The sequence below is a fragment of the Euprymna scolopes genome, chromosome 7, assembly GCF_053919585.1.
Source record: "Euprymna scolopes isolate OS-2025 chromosome 7, ASM5391958v1, whole genome shotgun sequence".
Lineage (NCBI taxonomy): Eukaryota > Metazoa > Mollusca > Cephalopoda > Sepiida > Sepiolidae > Euprymna > Euprymna scolopes.
Window position 1 is genome coordinate 115,919,053 of NC_136488.1, and position 17,605 is coordinate 115,936,657.

A 17,605-nucleotide genomic window follows, 5' to 3' on the forward strand; every position below is an offset into this window, starting at 1 on the left:
AAATGAAACTACAGACAAAAGGCTTTAAGATTTCTTACTGAAAAAAAATATCTACTGTTGATAAAGATAGAAAAGTGATTAAAGTTTGTTGTACTAAATAGATTGGAGATGAGAAAATGTTTAAAGAAGATTAAAAAAAAATAAATAAAAACGAGCGAAAAGTGCATGATACAACGAAATAGCAGCGTATATTACACAACTCGTACCTTTGCTTTCATCGTTTAAACGAAATCCTTTGGAACCGTTACAAATGAAAAGACATAAGGTAGGCGGACATTGCGGCAAGCGGACGTTTGTAAAAATGAATGAATTTCATGTCGAAATTGCACATTTTTAACATCTCCAGAGTTTGTAAATTGGTAAAATTATGTTCTTGTCAATAAAAAAAAAATTCATTTTGCTTTAACAGTTAAAATAACTTTCAGCGTTTACGTAAACTAAGCAAGTTATATATATATATATATATATATATATATATATAAATTTCATTTATTTGGATTTCATAACTGGCCAAAAAGGTACAAGGACGGACCTGAACGAGAATCACCCCCACCCCACCTATAAGTTTATTTATTTATTATTATTATTATTTTTTTTTTACTTGCCTCCCCATGAGGGGAGACTTAAACACGATACAAGCTCAGTTTTTTTTTATGTGGGGTAAACAAGCACCCCCGAAAGGGACACTCTGGTTCAAGAACCCCTTTTAGCCGGTATTACTATTCTGCAGTTGGTATTTTTTACGACCTAACCCAGCGTAGTATAAACACCTAACATCCCCATGTTAAGAACGGCTTTCGAAATATACACCCCTAACCTCGAAAACTATACTACAAACTAAAACATACTATAAAAATTAGGTAAATTTATACAAACACCGTGACAGCGAATTAACCCTAACCCTAACGCTGTCACGGTGTTTGTATAATAATACCAAAAATTATAGGGGAAGAGGGTGATTAATTCTCGTTCAGATCCGCCGGTTCAAGATTCAATCTACACAGAATAAACGGACTTAAATTAAAATCTATGTACAGTAATATTGTAATCATTTTTGTTTTCATAAGTAACAATTTACAAAGTGACAGAAATAGTTTTACGCTAAAAATCTACTTTTAACAAATAAAATAAAAAGGGGGAATCAGTCTTAAATACTCGCAGACAAGGTTTTTATGTGGATAAAAGACTCGGAGAAGAAAAACCGACTGGAAAAGCCTTTATTTTTGTTCGTTCTTTCTGAGGTTTGTTTACTTACCGATGTACCACTAGAAATCATTTTTTCCAATTTCTTCCCAATCTTTAATACTTCGTCTTCGCAGCCCATCTTGGTTAGAAATCCAAAAAACGGCGGGTAAAAATAGATTTGAAAATAAATTGGTCGATGGAAAAAAAAGTTGGAAAGGGAATTTACTCAGATTTGTTTGTGGCGAGCGCTTTGCATTATGGGATTTTAAAAATAGTATAATGGCGGGCGAGCCTCACTTTCATTCCGCTTTCTGTTAAGCTTTGGTCGGAGGCTATTTTTACATTAGTTTGGACTTAGTTTTTTTCGTGCATTTGGAATATTTTATTTTTATTTTTATTGAATCACATTTACCATCAAATAAGTATTTACATTTAAAATAATATGTTTTTTGGTTATTTAATTTTTGTAATAATTGTGAAAATTAAATGTTATTAAAAGTTAGGTTGGAGAGTATGTGATAAAATAAGTCATTTTTTTTTCTTATTCTTTTACTTTCATAACTTTGTTTTTGACGTCCTGGAAAAAACTTTCCTAAATGATTAACCTTCTTTCCAGTCGGAAGATGTTTAAACGGAAAAATAAACAATCGCAACAAAACAGCAACAAGGAAAGTGTTGTAAGTTAAAAACTTTGAGAGTTTAAAGTTCTAAAACTCTTATTGTTTTTGTATGTAAAGAAAAAATGAGAACTTCTTTGAAGCATCTATTTATTTTCCTACCAATTAAATATTAATTAAATTGACATTTTATTTCTTCTTTTTATTATTGTTTTCTTTGATACTCAAAATCTTTATCGATACCAGTTAGTTTGTAAATGTCAAAGTTTTAAAATAAAATTAATTCGTTCTCATCTCAAAACAGCTTTTATCCGAAAGAATTTTCTTTAATGAAACCACATTTGTAATTGTTAAAAAAAAAAAATGAAAGCTTTTTATTCTCAAAAAAGGAAAAACAATTGGATTTCTTAATTGTTTGACAATCATAATGAAATCATTAATTCTGAACAAAACCACTTATGCTTTGTTTTGTAGTCTGGTTAGATTTGAAATTCGATTGGATTATTTAAGTGGGCAGCCAAGGAAAAGCGATAACTCACGTTTATAAACTTGTTCGTTTACTAAAACTGGAGTTATCGTTCTTTCTTAGCTAACCTTTTTCGATTTGTTTATAAAGATGGCGACTATATTTTTCGGTCTAATTTTCATTTTTGTGTTTTATGTGTACAGTGAAACTTCCAATAACTTACCGTTTTGTAGGCACGATCAAAACGGAAGGCGGGAGTAAGCATTTTTTGACGGAGTCTCTCTCTCTCTTTAAAAAAGCTACCAAAAATCAAATAATTATTCAATCAATATGAAATTTTCACCGATTATAAAGTGAAAAATAAACTTTATAATGGTGTAGTTTTTTATTTTCATAATCGATATATATATATATATATATATATATATATATATATATATATATATATATATATATATATATATTCTTACAACCCCACCTTCTTTATTTGTGGTTACAAATATGCTTAAAATAATCAACCGAAACTGAACAAAATGTATTGTTGGGAGAGTGAGAATTGTAGATAAAACAAAAAACAACTGCGCACGTATCAGATTTTAAGGTTAAAAATCCGAATTTTAAATGTGTTTTATTTTTCATCTTTTGTGTTTTGAAGTGTGAAATTCGTTGAATATGTTAATAATAATTATTATCTTTCAGATTAGAATTATATATATATATATATATATTTATATATATATATATATATATATATATATATATATATATATATATATATATATATATATTCTTCTTTTTACGAGAAGAGAGCACTACTTTTAAATCTTTGAAAAATAAATTAATAATTTTCTTTTAGTGAGCCCAATATTGCTAATATACCATTAAATAGAAAATGCTTTGAAGAATCGATACCAGAAAAGAAAAAAATCTATAAATAACTTTGCATTTTGCTAAAAATACGATAATTTGTTGCTACGTGATATTGCTTCACGCAAGACCATAACGCCTACGTACAGTTGTTCGTATTTATAAACAATTGTTAACCCCCCCTTTCCCTTTTTGTTGTGACTTATGCTTCACTTAGTTTAAAGTGTGGGGGACTTGCATCTACCATACTCTCTCGTCCAGAAACACTTGGTCCTGATGGCAAGACAGTCAAGAAGACGACCAATCATGATACTAGATGCAGGAGTTGTCTCCAAAGCATACAGACAGCACCTAGCATTCCTAAAATGGCCACCCATCTGGTACTGGCCAGCTTCATTGTTGCTTAACTTCGGGGGTTATGTAGGCAACAAATATATATGTATATATCGCTTATGAAAAAAACTTAAACCCTTTAAAAGTTGATTCTTCACTTAATCGTCAAAACAAATGTTAAAAATACATCGAAATTTATAGGAGTGAATGAATGAACTTACTTCACAAAGGCCACTGTAGTTTCCTCCAAACTATCATTAAATTTTGTTGTTCTTTTTTAAATTCGCCACGTGCAATCTATAGAGTGAGATAAAAGATGGAATTATTTGAAATTCAGGTACTTATGTTATAATATTTTTGCATATTCTTATAGCAATCTAATTTAGACAAAAAAAAAATTAATTGGTGCAAAAATCTTTCAAAAAAATATTCAAATGTGTTATTCATCGAGAAAAAAATGATGGTGAATGGTGTTTGGGGGGGGATAGTAGAAAAAGTTTTATATTATTCTGCTACTTCTGCTTTTCATATGATAAAATTCATGCTTTTATCTTTATGGAAAAAAAAGTTGCTCAAGAATAATGGATTTTAATAGATTTTTTTAATTTGTTTTAAAACAACTTTGTTTTTCTATTTTGGAGCTATGCTTACCGTTTTGGGTAAAAAAAAAACAAAAAAAAACGTCTAGAATCGGTACGATTGGTATCTTTTATTAACTCAACCACAAACCCTAAGTCCGAGTTAACATATTGCCAGTTAGAACTTAACAACTGAATTAGCCTTTTACAGCATGTTACAATGACTCTGCCGTTAAAAATATTGACTAGTGTGCTTGTGCATGTAAACACAATAATGAAATATAGCAGTTAGAGTAAATCTTTGGAAAAATTTAGAAAGCCATTCTTAATATGGGAAGTGGAAGGGCCTTGTCATGGAAGAACTCTCATAAAATAAAAACGTTAAAATGCACAAAGGGCTAACTTGTTATTGAAAAATATTAGCATACATCAAAAATTACGGAAAATGGTCAAGTAAAATTAAAAAATTAAATAAATTTATAAAAACCGTCAATCTTATATAGATTGGAGATTTTATGATTGTCGCCTTTATTTTAAAAGACAAGTTTGATTTATCTCCCTTGAATCATTAAAATGGCGGCTGTTGAAGACTATCAACTAGGTGTGTACCAATTAATTGGCAGGTAATCGGCCACGTTCCCGATTAATCAGCAGTTTTTTGTTTTTTTACAAAGGAGTTACCATTTATGAAGGAACAGAGGCCATTCGAGGATAAGGGTTAATGAATGAGACAAAATTACCTTAGGTCCATCGATGATGGTTAGGATAGAGCACAAACTTCTATTTAGGACCCTGTTTGTTATTTGCCAAAACTGGTTGGAACCAAGTCACTGCTCAGCTACTTTGGACTTGACATTTCTGTACACAATGGCAGCAGCACATTCTGGAGAGAACGGCTGGCTGTTAGGTTTTTACTGGAATTTTTTGGAAGGTTATGAAGCAGTCTACACTCGTGAACAAAAAAAATGGGCCATGATTAAAATTGGAACAAAAAAAATGGGCTATTATTGAAATTGGAAACAAAACAATTTTTAAAATTTTTATCGCTTGTTTGCTAATAATTAGCTGTTATTTAGTATTTTTCAGATTATTATTATTAAAGATGAGTCCAAGAGAAGTAAGACGACATCTTGACGAAAAAATTAAAAACCGAATTGCAGGATTACGACAGGCAAATTTGACTTACAAGCAGATTTTCGACATTTTGAAAGAAGAAAAGGTGGCAACATCTCTTTCAGCTGTGAAGAGAATTGGGCAAAGGTTCGAAATTGAAGGCACAGTGAGCAGGAAAGTTGGTTCTGGTCGCCACAGAGCATCCACAATGAAGGACAATCACAGGCTTAAAATTTTGAAGGATCGCAAAAAAACTTAACTTATGTTGACCATAGCAAACAATTCGAAATAGCAAAAGGAAATTCTCTTTCTAGAGTGACAATATCCAGAAGGATGAAGGAAATGGGATTTTCATCAAAAAGATGTGCAAAAAAACCTTTGTTAACTAAGAAGAACATCAGCGACAGAAAGACATTTGCATCATGTTATGGTACGAAAGATGCAGATTGGTTTAGAAATGTTTTCTGGTCGGACGAATCAAGATTTTGCCTTGCCAGTGATGCCCCTGAACGTTGCATCCGAAGATCCGGAGAAAGATTTTCACCGAATTGCATGAAAACCACAGTAAAACATGGAAACGGAGGAATAATGGTATGGGGGACCTTTTCTGCTGCAGGAGTTGGGGAAATTATCAGATGTGATGCGTCAATTAATGCCAAAGAATACATTCAAATATTAGAAAGAGGTCTATTACCAAGCATCCAGAAGTTAGAAATGAACAATGACATTATTTTTCAACATGATAATGCCCCTGCACACACAGCAAAAGTCACAAAGAAGTGGCTTACTGATAATTCAATTGATGTGATATTTTGGCCTGGCCAAAGCCCAGATTTAAACCCAATGGAAAATATTTGGGCTATAATATCTCGTGCATTAGTTAGAAAAACTTTTTCCAACAAAGAAAAATTATGGGAAGCAGTACAAAGAGAATGGAATAACATCTCCTCTTCACAGTGCTCCAAGTTGGTTGAGAGCATGATAAAAAGAATTGATCTTTTAAAAAGATCTAAGGGCAATTTTATTCCATACTAAGTTTTTATTAAAGTAAATATCTTGCTCTTTATATTTTTTACTCATTTTCGTTTATTATTTAATTGCATTTTGTGTAATGCAGCTTTTTGTGCAATAAATTGTAAATTTCTTTCCTGGCCCATTTTTTTTGTTCACGAGTGTATACCTACAATTAATCATTCTATCAGGTCTGATACTACAGAGGACACATTCTTTTTAAACATGGAATGCAGAGGTAGATCTGATATAAATGTACGAAAGCTATCCTAGTCAGCCAGAGTATTGTTATACTGTACACTGGAGAGGTATGTCAGAGGACTTATTACATTTTTTTTATCTTAATTGAGACAATCGAATGGTCGGAAGATCCCAGTGGAGACAGAAAGAAGAATGAACATAGCTCAGGGCATATTGTGAGAAAAAGGTCTAGGAGACTTGCATCAATGTCAAGTACACAGGCGGGTTTGTGAACAATCTGAATTGGGTCATAACCAATGGACAAATCATGACAGAACCTCCCCCCATCATCTGTCTGAGTGGGCTAACCATTCCACATTGTGAACATTGAAATCTCCACAGACGTGAATGTTAGCTGAAGGATGAACAGACAGGATGTCGTCAATTTTCTCGGATATACTTTTAAAGATAGTAACTCTGTTGTTATGGGGGCGATAGAGGGCAAATATAAATGCAAATGCAACCTGGAAGCACATATAAGGCAATGGAAAGTTATCTTTAATGTAGCCACATATTCCATACCTACGGCGATCTTGGAGATAAGATTTGGATGTTAAATTAGAATATTCTTTAATTACGAACACATCTACAGAAATAATCGGTCCAATGCCAGTTCACTTAGGAAGAATAGGTCTGGTTTTGTCTCCTGTAATCGGATTTCAGCCTCTGGAACGTTGGAATGTAGACCTCTGATGTTGGAGAAGCAGACATGGTAGTGGGGGGGGGTCTACATTTCCAGTTGGAGTTCTTAGTTCAATCTTGATATTCTTTCTGTAGACTTTTCATGATGGACTCTTTCCTATTAAATTTAAATCATTTCATCAATGCTAAGTGACTCATCAGATAGCTTTGACACATTAACACAGTAACTGCAAATTTAACTTGACATTTGGTAAGTGTTTAGCTGTTATTATGGCTTTTTGCCTTTTTTGCTTTATTAAATGAAAATACAAAGTACAATTTCCAATTCTTAAATTAATGTAATTAAACAATTAGATAAAAAATAAAAATAAATTACAAAGTACAAATTCCAATTTTTACGTGAACTGAAGTTCTGCTTCCACTGGAGCATGTTGTCGTTGTTACTTTTGCGCTGCACCTGCTGCTGTTGTATTCTACTTCAATTCTTGCTGCCTGTCTCCTCTGCTCTCAAAGTCTTATGAGTATTTAAAGTTGAATACTCTTAAGAAACAACAGAGTTTCTCCATTTTCAGGACATAGATTTATATACATTAGCACCTCTACTAAAGAGTCTTTCACTCTCCATAGATGAAGGTGGTGCACTTAAATATTTTGAAACCAGTTTACTTAGCAGTCTCCTGTGTCTTTTCCCAACAACTAAAATGGATCAGCATCTCTCTGCGAGTAGTGGTAAAGCTACATAATGATCAAGTTCTTTTTTGCACTTAAGAATAAGGGATTTACTCTTTTTAAGTTTCAGATTTAACTTGTACCTGCTCTAAGTTTGGATTTGTTACCGTAGGTTTATTTGATACTAATTCAGGCTTGAAAGAGATAATTTTATTTTCAATTTGATCTTCTTGACTCTCAACAAAGCTTGAAAAAGTGTATCTTGATTCTGCTTCATTTTCATCAGTAGAAAGTAGATGTTGAATCCAATTCTTAAGACTGTTTTCCATGTCATTTTTATTTTATTTAAATTTGAATCTTGGATCTAGGAAAGTGGGAAAGTAGTCACATATTATTATCATATTTCCAGCAGAAACTGGTTGTCATAATAGTTAATGGTTGTTATCAATATTTAATTATTTTTTATGCATTTAAATTATGTCTGATATCTAATTAGTAATTTCTCTCAATAAAATATGCATTATCTGAATCAGAAAAACAAGCATACTAGATAACAAACAACACCTACAAAGACTTAGTAATATATATATCTCCACTCTTATATAAAAGTCACTTTGTGTGTGTGTGTGAGTTTCTTCCTCATAGGCTCCGAAACAGCTGAACCTATCTTTTGCAAATTTCACTCAAAGTTAATTGATATGTCTGACAGGGTTCTTAGATATGTTTTGTACAGAAATTCATCCAATAAGTATCGAAAATAAAAAAAATCCGATCTTAAAAAATAGTCTTTCTCTCTTATAGATAAAAAAAGAAGAATTTTTATAGGGGGAATATTTTATGTTACATCAGTTAAGGGAGATAATAAAATCTTAGCAAATCATTTTTTGTTAAAAAAAAAAAAACACAGATTTATTATAATCTGGAAATATAGCTCAGTGGTAGAAAATTCAACTATAGATCGAATGATTCCATGTTCAAGCCCAGGTGTTGTACCTCACCATTTTATTTTAATTTTTTTCTTATTAATGAGTTCAATTTAAAATAAAAGAAGAGGTACCATTTAAAATCATTGCAAATCATTTATTCGTTTGCATATTTTAGAACTAAACATTAATCAGAAATGACTTTTCCAGGGCATTCATCGTCAAACCCAAATATCAGCTGACATGATATTGTAAATAAACACAGACGGAATTTGATGAATGACATTATCATTATTATAATTTTTTTTGCAAATTAGTCCACCGGGCAAATTATACCTCATAATATATAGTCTCTACTCTTATATAAAAGTCACTTTCTTTGTGTGTGTGTGTGTGTGTGTGTGTGTGAGAGTTCTTTTCCCATAGGTTCCAAAAGAGCTGTTGATGGTGACTGTCATTATCAGGCACTGAGATTAGAAACTGCTGCTGTTATTACTATTGGCACTCACTTGTCATAATTCTTGCTAAATGGCAATGTTGAAGCAAATACCCAAAGTTGTCTTGGGTAGAAAAAAACTTATCCCTTTTATGCAGCTTGCCAGTTTCTGCTAATACTGATGCCTCAATGACACTTAATTGGTCAGAAAATGATTTATAAAGAGACAAAGTTATGTCTATATCTGCCACATGCACCAAAGCTGACATCAGATCAGCACCCAGTTTTATTAGGAGTGTCATCCACAAATGGGACATGAAATCTGTTCTATCCAATTTTGTTTGCTTGAGAGTGAATTTTAAAAAATATATTTTTTTGTTTCAATAATCTGTGATTTCAATCTATTTTTATTTATTGCTATTGTATAATTTAAACTTTAAATACAAGCCAACACTAATAAATTCTTAACAATTTGGGGATTTATTATTTATAACTTCTAAAGTAAATATCTGGCCCTTTTATTCTTTTCAGGTTTCAGTTACCGATACTGAAAATATCTCAATACCAAAAGATACAAAAGATTCTGTGGAAAAAATTCTTCACCAAAGAGTTTATTTCAATGTTTCTTTTTTGGGAGTTGTCCAAGAAATGAACATGGGAGGAGATTCTAAGAAACGGGATGCTGAGGCTCAGTTAATTGATCACCTGGAAGAGGCACAGGTAAGAATAATAATTACGTACATTTTTACAATTTTTTAAAATGTTTGTAAAACATGTGTATGACTATGAAATGTTTTTAACATGCATATATCACCATATGTATGAAGATAAAGTGTTTTTAACACATATATATAACAATCAACTGTTTTAAATGCATATGTGTGACCATAAAGTATTTTTAGCACATATGTGTGACCATAATGTGTTTTTAACACTACATGTGACCATAAAGTGTTTTTAACACTACATGTGACAATAAAGTGTTTTTAACACATATGTGCGACCATAAAGTGTTTTTAACACTACATGTGACCATAAAGTGTTTTTAACACAAATGTGTGACCATAAAGTGTTTTTAACACAAATGTGTGACCATAAAGTGTTTTTAACACTAATTGTGACCATAAAATGTTTTTAAAACTACATGTGACCATAATGTGTTTTTAACATATATGTGTGACCATAAAGTTTTTTTAACATAAATGTGTGACCATAAAGTGTTTTTAACACATATGTATGACCATAAAGTGTTTTTAACACATATGTATGACCATAAAGTATTTTTAACACTACATGTGACCATAAAGTGCTTTTAATACATATGTGTGACCATAAAGTGCTTTTAATACATATGTGTGACCATAAAGTGCTTTTAATACATATGTGTGACCATAAAGTGCTTTTAACACATATGTATGACCATAAAGTGCTTTTAACACATATGTGTGACCATAAAGTGTTTTTAACACTACATGTGTGACCATAAAGTGTTTTTAACACTACATGTGACCATAAAGTGTTTTTAACACATATGTGTGACCATAAAGTGTTTTTAACACATATGTGTGACCATAAAGTGTTTTTAACACTACATGTGACCATAAAGTGTTTTTAACACTACATGTGTGACCATAAAGTGTTTTTAACACAAATGTGTGACCATAAAGTGTTTTTAACACAAATGTGTGACCATAAAGTGTTTTAACACTACATGTGACCAGAAAATGTTTTTAACACTACATGTGACCAGAAAATGTTTTTAACACTACATGTGACCATAATGTGTTTTTAACATATATGTGTGACCATAAAGTTTTTTTAACATAAATGTGTGACCATAAAGTGTTTTTAATATATATGTATGACCATAAAGTGTTTTTAACACATATGTATGACCATAAAGTGTTTTTAACACATATGTATGACCATAAAGTGTTTTTAACACTACATGTGACCATAAAGTGCTTTTAATACATATGTGTGACCATAAAGTGTTTTTAACACATATGTATGACCATAAAGTGTTTTTAACACATATGTGTGCCCATAAAGTGTTTTTAACACATATGTGTGACCATAAAGTGTTTTTAACACATATGTATGACCATAAAGTGTTTTTAACACATATGTATGACCATAAAGTGTTTTTAACACTACATGTGACCATAAAGTGCTTTTAATACATATGTGTGACCATAAAGTGCTTTTAACACATATGTGTGACCATAAAGTTTTTTTAACACATATGTGTGACCATAAAATGTTTCTAACACATGTATTAGCATAAAGTGTTTCTAACTATGCATAACCATGAATTTATTATATCTTTTATTTATTTTTATTATTGCATTTTCACGCCAAACAAGGCACAGTACCACTTTGATGTAGAGGCCTACTATCTGGGACATAAATTGCAGGGATACTATGTACGGAGTTGATCATCAAGGGAAGAAACTATTAGAGTAGGAGCCTTTCTGGCATCTGAGAATCTCTTCTGTGTAGTGGTGGGATTTTGTTGTTTGTCGGGTGTATTTGCATCAAGGAGGGGTACATGGGCTTATAGTTCATCGGAGCATCTTGAATGTCTTCAAGCCCAACAGAAATAAATTCCTGATAAACTGCCCCCTTAAGTAAGACACTTTATCCATTACTAACAATTACCGCGATATTATCCCATTGATTACTGTATACGCAATAACCCTTATCCCCGAGTGGCTTCCGGGCCCTGATGAGTTGTGACTACCATGTAAAAAAAAAAATCCACCATTCAAATACTTGTAAAACACGCAGAGGGATGCAACATTTCATCTATGACCATAAAGTATTTTTAACATATATGTATGGCCATGAAGTATTTTTAGCACATATGTATGACCATAAAGTGTTTTAACACATATGTATGGTCATAAAGTATTTTTAACACATATGTATGACCATAAAGTGTTTTAAACAAGTGTATGATTATAAAGTGTTTTTAACACATATGTATGGCTATGAAGTGTTTTTAACAAATATGTATGACCATAAAGTATTTTTAACACATATGTATGACCATGAAGTGTTTTTAACACATATGTATGACCATAAAGTGTTTTTAACACTACATGTGACCATAAAGTGTTTTTAACACTACATGTGACCATAAAGTGCTTTTAACACATATGTGTGACCATAAAGTGCTTTTAACACTACATGTGACCATAAAGTGTTTTTAACACTACATGTGACCATAAAGTGTTTTTAACACATATGTATGGCCATAAATTATTTTTAACACATATGTATTACCATAAAGTATTTTTAACACATATGTATTGCTATGAAGTTTTTTAACACATATGTATGGTCATAAAGTGTTTTTAACACATATGTATGACCATAAAAAGTTTTTAACAAGTGTATGATTATAAAGTGTTTTAACACATATGTATGGCCATGAAGTGTTTTAACACATATGTATGACCATGAAGTGTTTTTAACACATATGTATGACCATGAAGTGTTTTTAACACATATGTATGAACATGAAGTGTTTTTAACACATATGTATGACCATGAAGTGTTTTTAACACATATGTATGAACATGAAGTATTTTTAACACATATGTATGAACATGAAGTGTTTTTAACATGTATGTATGATCATTAAGAGCATGAAGTTGTAAGGCTCAAATTTGTAGAGACTTCAGTTACTTTCTGGTCTACTCTGACCAAAACTAGTAGTACCTGACCGAGTTTCATTTTATGAGTTTGTACTTTTGCATAATTTGAGCAAGACATAACTAACTGACCGCTTGGCTTTGCGTGGAACATGATGTCAACTGTTGGCTTTCGCTGATTATCAAAGTATAACAATGCTACTCAAGGAAAATATTGAAAAGAAAACATTTAAATATAATAAAGTCACAAAAAAATATAATGAAAATAAAAAAGAAATAACGATCTACCGTAAGAATGTCTGTTTTATTCTTGTATTCTTTATTCTCATAACATTTTTTTTAAGTGAAAAAAATAAACAAGTTATATTTTTTTTTGTCTATTTTTATTTTTTTTGTCAAACAATATTGAACACTTAGAAAACCATTTTATTGTCATATTTTTGTCATTTTATTTTACAAAGATTTTAAAAAGAAGCCCTTTTTGTAATGTGTTTTGTAGGCATTATTTATTTTGCATTTTTTTTCTTTTTGTTGTAACTAATATAAAGTAAACTTTTTTTTTTTCTTTTCATGAACGATTTTTTTTTCATATTAGTTGAGGCTAGGGAATCAATTTTTTTAAATTAAATTAAGACAGCCGGGATATTCCCCTAGGATTAGGTAGACTTTTCTACAGTCTTATCAGATGATGTTAAAGTGAGGTGAGAAGAGACAGCGGATGTGGAAGAAACTTCAGTATCCCAACCAAGTAGCTTTCCGATGTATGGTTTTAGATGAAGACAAAAAGATCATTACCAAATCTGTGTCTCCACATAAACTTGAAGAGATAACTGTCAGGAAGCTCCCGACTGTCCCTGTTGATTTTTTTTTTTTCCAATATTTTCCACAAAAATCGTCTGCTTTTTTGCCATGCATTGATCGGTGTCTTATGTCAGATTGCAGTCAAACCCGAGCGCATGATGTCCTGTTCTGAGCAAAGCCGAGTGGACAGTTACTTACATTTGGTTCAAATTCTGCAGAAGTACCTATGAGTTTAATAGAATTTGACCAAACACATCATCAAACTGTCTTGGATACTCTTGAGCAAGGTCTTCATCCATCACCTATCCTATCACTCTAAAATTCACTTGTCGTAGTCCTTTTTACTTTTTTTTTCTCTGCCTACTCTATTTTCTAAACATATCAACTATGTCAGCTTTCTCTACCAACCTACCATCCTCCTGAGAATAACACAAAACTACATCCCGTGGTAAAGCCTTAATTTGACAATTTTAAAGAATGTGAGTTATCTCTAAGTTGCAGATTACTCTGACTTGACCAAAGATAGCCTGATCCCCACCATCCGCCAAGTATTCACAAAGCTCTCACTGGGGCTTGTAGAAAAGGCATACTCACAGTTCTGGACCCATATTGAGGCGGTGATTGAGGCTGAAGGTGGTTTTATTGAATAGCTGTCAGCTCTACTACATAATCAACTTTCCTGAATTGATTTTTTCAATAAAAGTTTTAAAATATAGCTGTAGTGTTGTTTTCTTTAAAGCGACATTTTTATCGTTCCACCCTGTAAAAATAATTTTATAAAGTCAATTGTAGGTTTTCTGCAGTGCAATGTAGACTACAATGTATTGTAAACTATTTCACTGTGGGGAGGCATCTGAAGCTTCCTCTCGGTGCACTGTGATGGATCCCCAACAAGAGCAGGTTATCAATTGATTTGATTAAAAAATGGGCAATTTCACTGATTTTGATGACAATAAAAGTATTTGAAGTGTGGAACATTGGTTGATCCTCATTAAAATCCGGGCAATGTCAAGTCACCCTGACATCAATTGATTTTTGATTATTTCTATTTTTATTGTACTTATTTCTCGATCAAGAGAAATTATTTTGACAACATTAGTTTTTGCAGAGAAGTGTTGCTTTCTTTCCACGTACAGTGCCTGGTATTCTCAAATGATCACCCATATGGTACTTACCATGCTCAACATCACTTAACTTGATCTAACAAGAGCCAGTGTGTCAACATCATTATGTTGTATATCTAACACATTTTGCTAACCCGACTGTAGACATAAAATGTTTGTTATTTCTCAGTAATAAATTCACTAATTATATTTGTTTTGTGTGTTAATCTTTCTTTCATACATTAATCTAATGAACTAATGAGATGTATTTTATTTGTCTACTATATATATATATATATATATATATATATATATATATATATATATATATAAAAAGCAAATATCACAAAATAGAATTTGTATTCATGTTTTCTTCTTCTATACAAAGTCAATTTGCATAAACTTACATTCATTAAATTGTGAGATTTTTTCCATGAATAAATAAATAATTATAACTGTCTTGTTGTATTAGTAACCAGCAGCCAACAGAAACAGCTGGACATTATGCGTGTGTGTATGTTTTTTTTATTGAAGTAACAAAGATGACTAGGATTTAATATATAATAGGCACTAAAAAACAGGTAACTTTTTTCTTTTAAACATTTTATTTTTGTAATTTCTCGTCCATTTGCATGCTATCTCAATAGTAGGGCTTATGGTATATAACAGCTGTGTTAGCTGCATAGTGCTATATGTTGGTGAATGTTAGGCCTCTATTCAATCTTCACGTGACCAACATCAGCATAATGACAAAGCAATGATCATATGGATATGTAATGCCAGGTCAGATTAGACCCAGCACATCAGCTCTTATGCTCTATTGGTGAAGCTGAATATACTAAAGTTTGATAAACTCCTATGTTGTCTTGACCATATTCATGTTATGAGGAGTGACTCTTGATGTTGGAAAGTGCAAAGAACTTGAGATTGAAGATCAGGGGAAAGTTGGATGACTTGAGAAAATGTGGATGGAAACAAGGATCGTGTTGTTGTTGTTGTTGTTTCATCTGATGCGAGTAGGTGCAGGTGAAATATAAACAAATTCCGATTGCCAGAGTTCTCGATCGGCCATTGCAGCAACCAGGTCAGTTCCTGCCAGATCAGTTTCCTCTTCAATAATGGATTTCAGGGTTACACATGTTTTTGCGTCTGGAGTCCAAAGTAGGAGCTTTCCTGCTGGTTCATCGTGGTGACTAATATGAGCAATAATTGCTAGACAGCTCTGTCCCACAATATTGGAAACACAAGCTAGGGAAACTTGTTTGTTTGGTGACTTTTCCAGGATATGTTGTTGACTAGCATTCTTGTATATTTACTATCGAGATGTTTTTAGCGTGATATGCTCAGTGTCCATGATTCTGAGCCCTACAGAACGACTGACTCTATGCAGACTTTGAAGACCTTGGTCTTGATTTTTTTCTTAATTAAAACTTTCCTTACTTTCTCTAAAGAATGAAGTGCACTACATGCTAGCGCAGTCCTAACATTCATATCATGTTCGCTTTCGAAATAACCTCCCAGGTATTTGAAGCCACCAACACAGTCAATTTCTGTCAGTCAATGGATCAGAAATTGACTTTTTTGAAGGATCTTAGGCAGTGAAATTTTAATGGAATCGATATTTCCAAGTTTGTAATCAGAAAACATGGTGATGGATTATTATTTTTATTATTCGTATATAAAGAAACACATGTATTTTGAAGGGATATTTTGTGCTTACATTATTTATTTGAATAGAATTTATTTTAATTTAAAAAAAAAGATATAGTTTTTCATATTTATTAATTTTTACTTTTATCTGCACAGTGGTATCCACTCTAGATTTCTTTCCATTATACACTCTCAGAATGAAATGTCATAGTTAAGACTAATCACATATAGTTTTTAATTTTATCTAATGGGAAATTATGAAGGTTTGCAAAAAAATATTTTTAAACAATTTTAAGTTTTGATTTCATCATATAGTATCAAATTAAAAATGAAATTGTTTTAATTTTTTTGAGAAAGTTTGTTAGGTAAAGAGAAGGTTTATCCACAGGAGAAAAGTATGGAGGTTGAGTGAACATGTGGAAGGTGAGTTGAAACTCATCTTCAAGTGATTGAGCATTTAGTTACCAAATCCACTCCAGAAAGTGTAAAAGAATAATTGAAAATGTTGAAGGATACATTGTTGGAGGTAATAGTCCAGATTTGTGGGTGGAGGAAAGGGCTTTCAAGACAATCTCAAAAAGACATGTGTGGAAACTGAGTCATTCCAATCAAATTCAGCCATGGTTTCTTCTGAAGGATCTCTGTTTATTTTCAAATTTTCACTACTTCTTTGAAGAAACACATAGGAATCACCAGTTTATTCCAACCGGAGCTAACATTTCCAAGAGTTTAATTTTTATGAATTATTCTGTCAGCAAATTTTTAGCATAGAGTAAGACAAGCGCTCTATCAGTTCATTAGACTTTTAAATATGATGATTTGTGTGTTACAAGCGACCAGCACATCAATTTTTCTGACTTATTACAGATATTATCTGTTGGATTTTTATAGAGGTTATCATCAAAAGAGTTGACTCTCTCACCTCAAGAAACATTCAGTATTTTTATCATTTATTTTATTTTCAAATCATATAAAAGATATATATATAAAAATGTAGAGTTTATCATAATTTAAACAGTATAAATAGTTTCTGTATTCTGTTGTTGTTGTTTTTTGTTTTTTTTTCTTTTTTTTTTTTAGGTATTATTCCACAAATCTAATTTATTTCATGTTTTTTTTTAATATTTAAAGTAGAAACATATTAATTTCAGAACATTATGATTCACTTAACATTCAGTAGTAAAATTTTTTTAACAATTTTTCAACCCATAAAGGTTCTGGCTCAATAAAAAAGTTATAAACTTAGTGTGCAAATCACACTGATTTTTTTTCGATGATTAAGATCATTCTTAAGACTAAAAATATTTTCGAA

At 31.6% G+C, this 17,605-nt stretch overlaps 2 protein-coding genes across 2 annotated transcripts in view; one reads left to right on the plus strand and one right to left on the minus strand.

Annotated features, from left to right (window-relative positions):
• The window catches only part of LOC145279900 (transcription elongation factor S-II-like), a 64,306-nt gene extending 62,841 nt beyond the window's left edge, over positions 1 to 1,465 (minus strand). Inside the window, exon 1 of the mRNA XM_080131432.1 lies at positions 1,256 to 1,465. Coding sequence (XP_079987558.1) covers positions 1,256 to 1,324 — 69 coding nt within the window. The 5' untranslated portion in view covers positions 1,325 to 1,465. The remainder of the gene's footprint in view (positions 1 to 1,255) is intronic.
• Positions 1,466 to 1,686: 221 nt separating this feature from the next.
• LOC145279901 (integrin beta-1-binding protein 1-like) overlaps positions 1,687 to 17,605 on the plus strand; it is a 34,945-nt gene continuing 19,026 nt past the window's right edge. The window contains exons 1-2 of the mRNA XM_080131433.1: positions 1,687 to 1,862; positions 9,612 to 9,800. Of these exons, the coding sequence (XP_079987559.1) occupies positions 1,782 to 1,862; positions 9,612 to 9,800 (270 nt within the window). The 5' untranslated portion in view covers positions 1,687 to 1,781. The remainder of the gene's footprint in view (positions 1,863 to 9,611; positions 9,801 to 17,605) is intronic.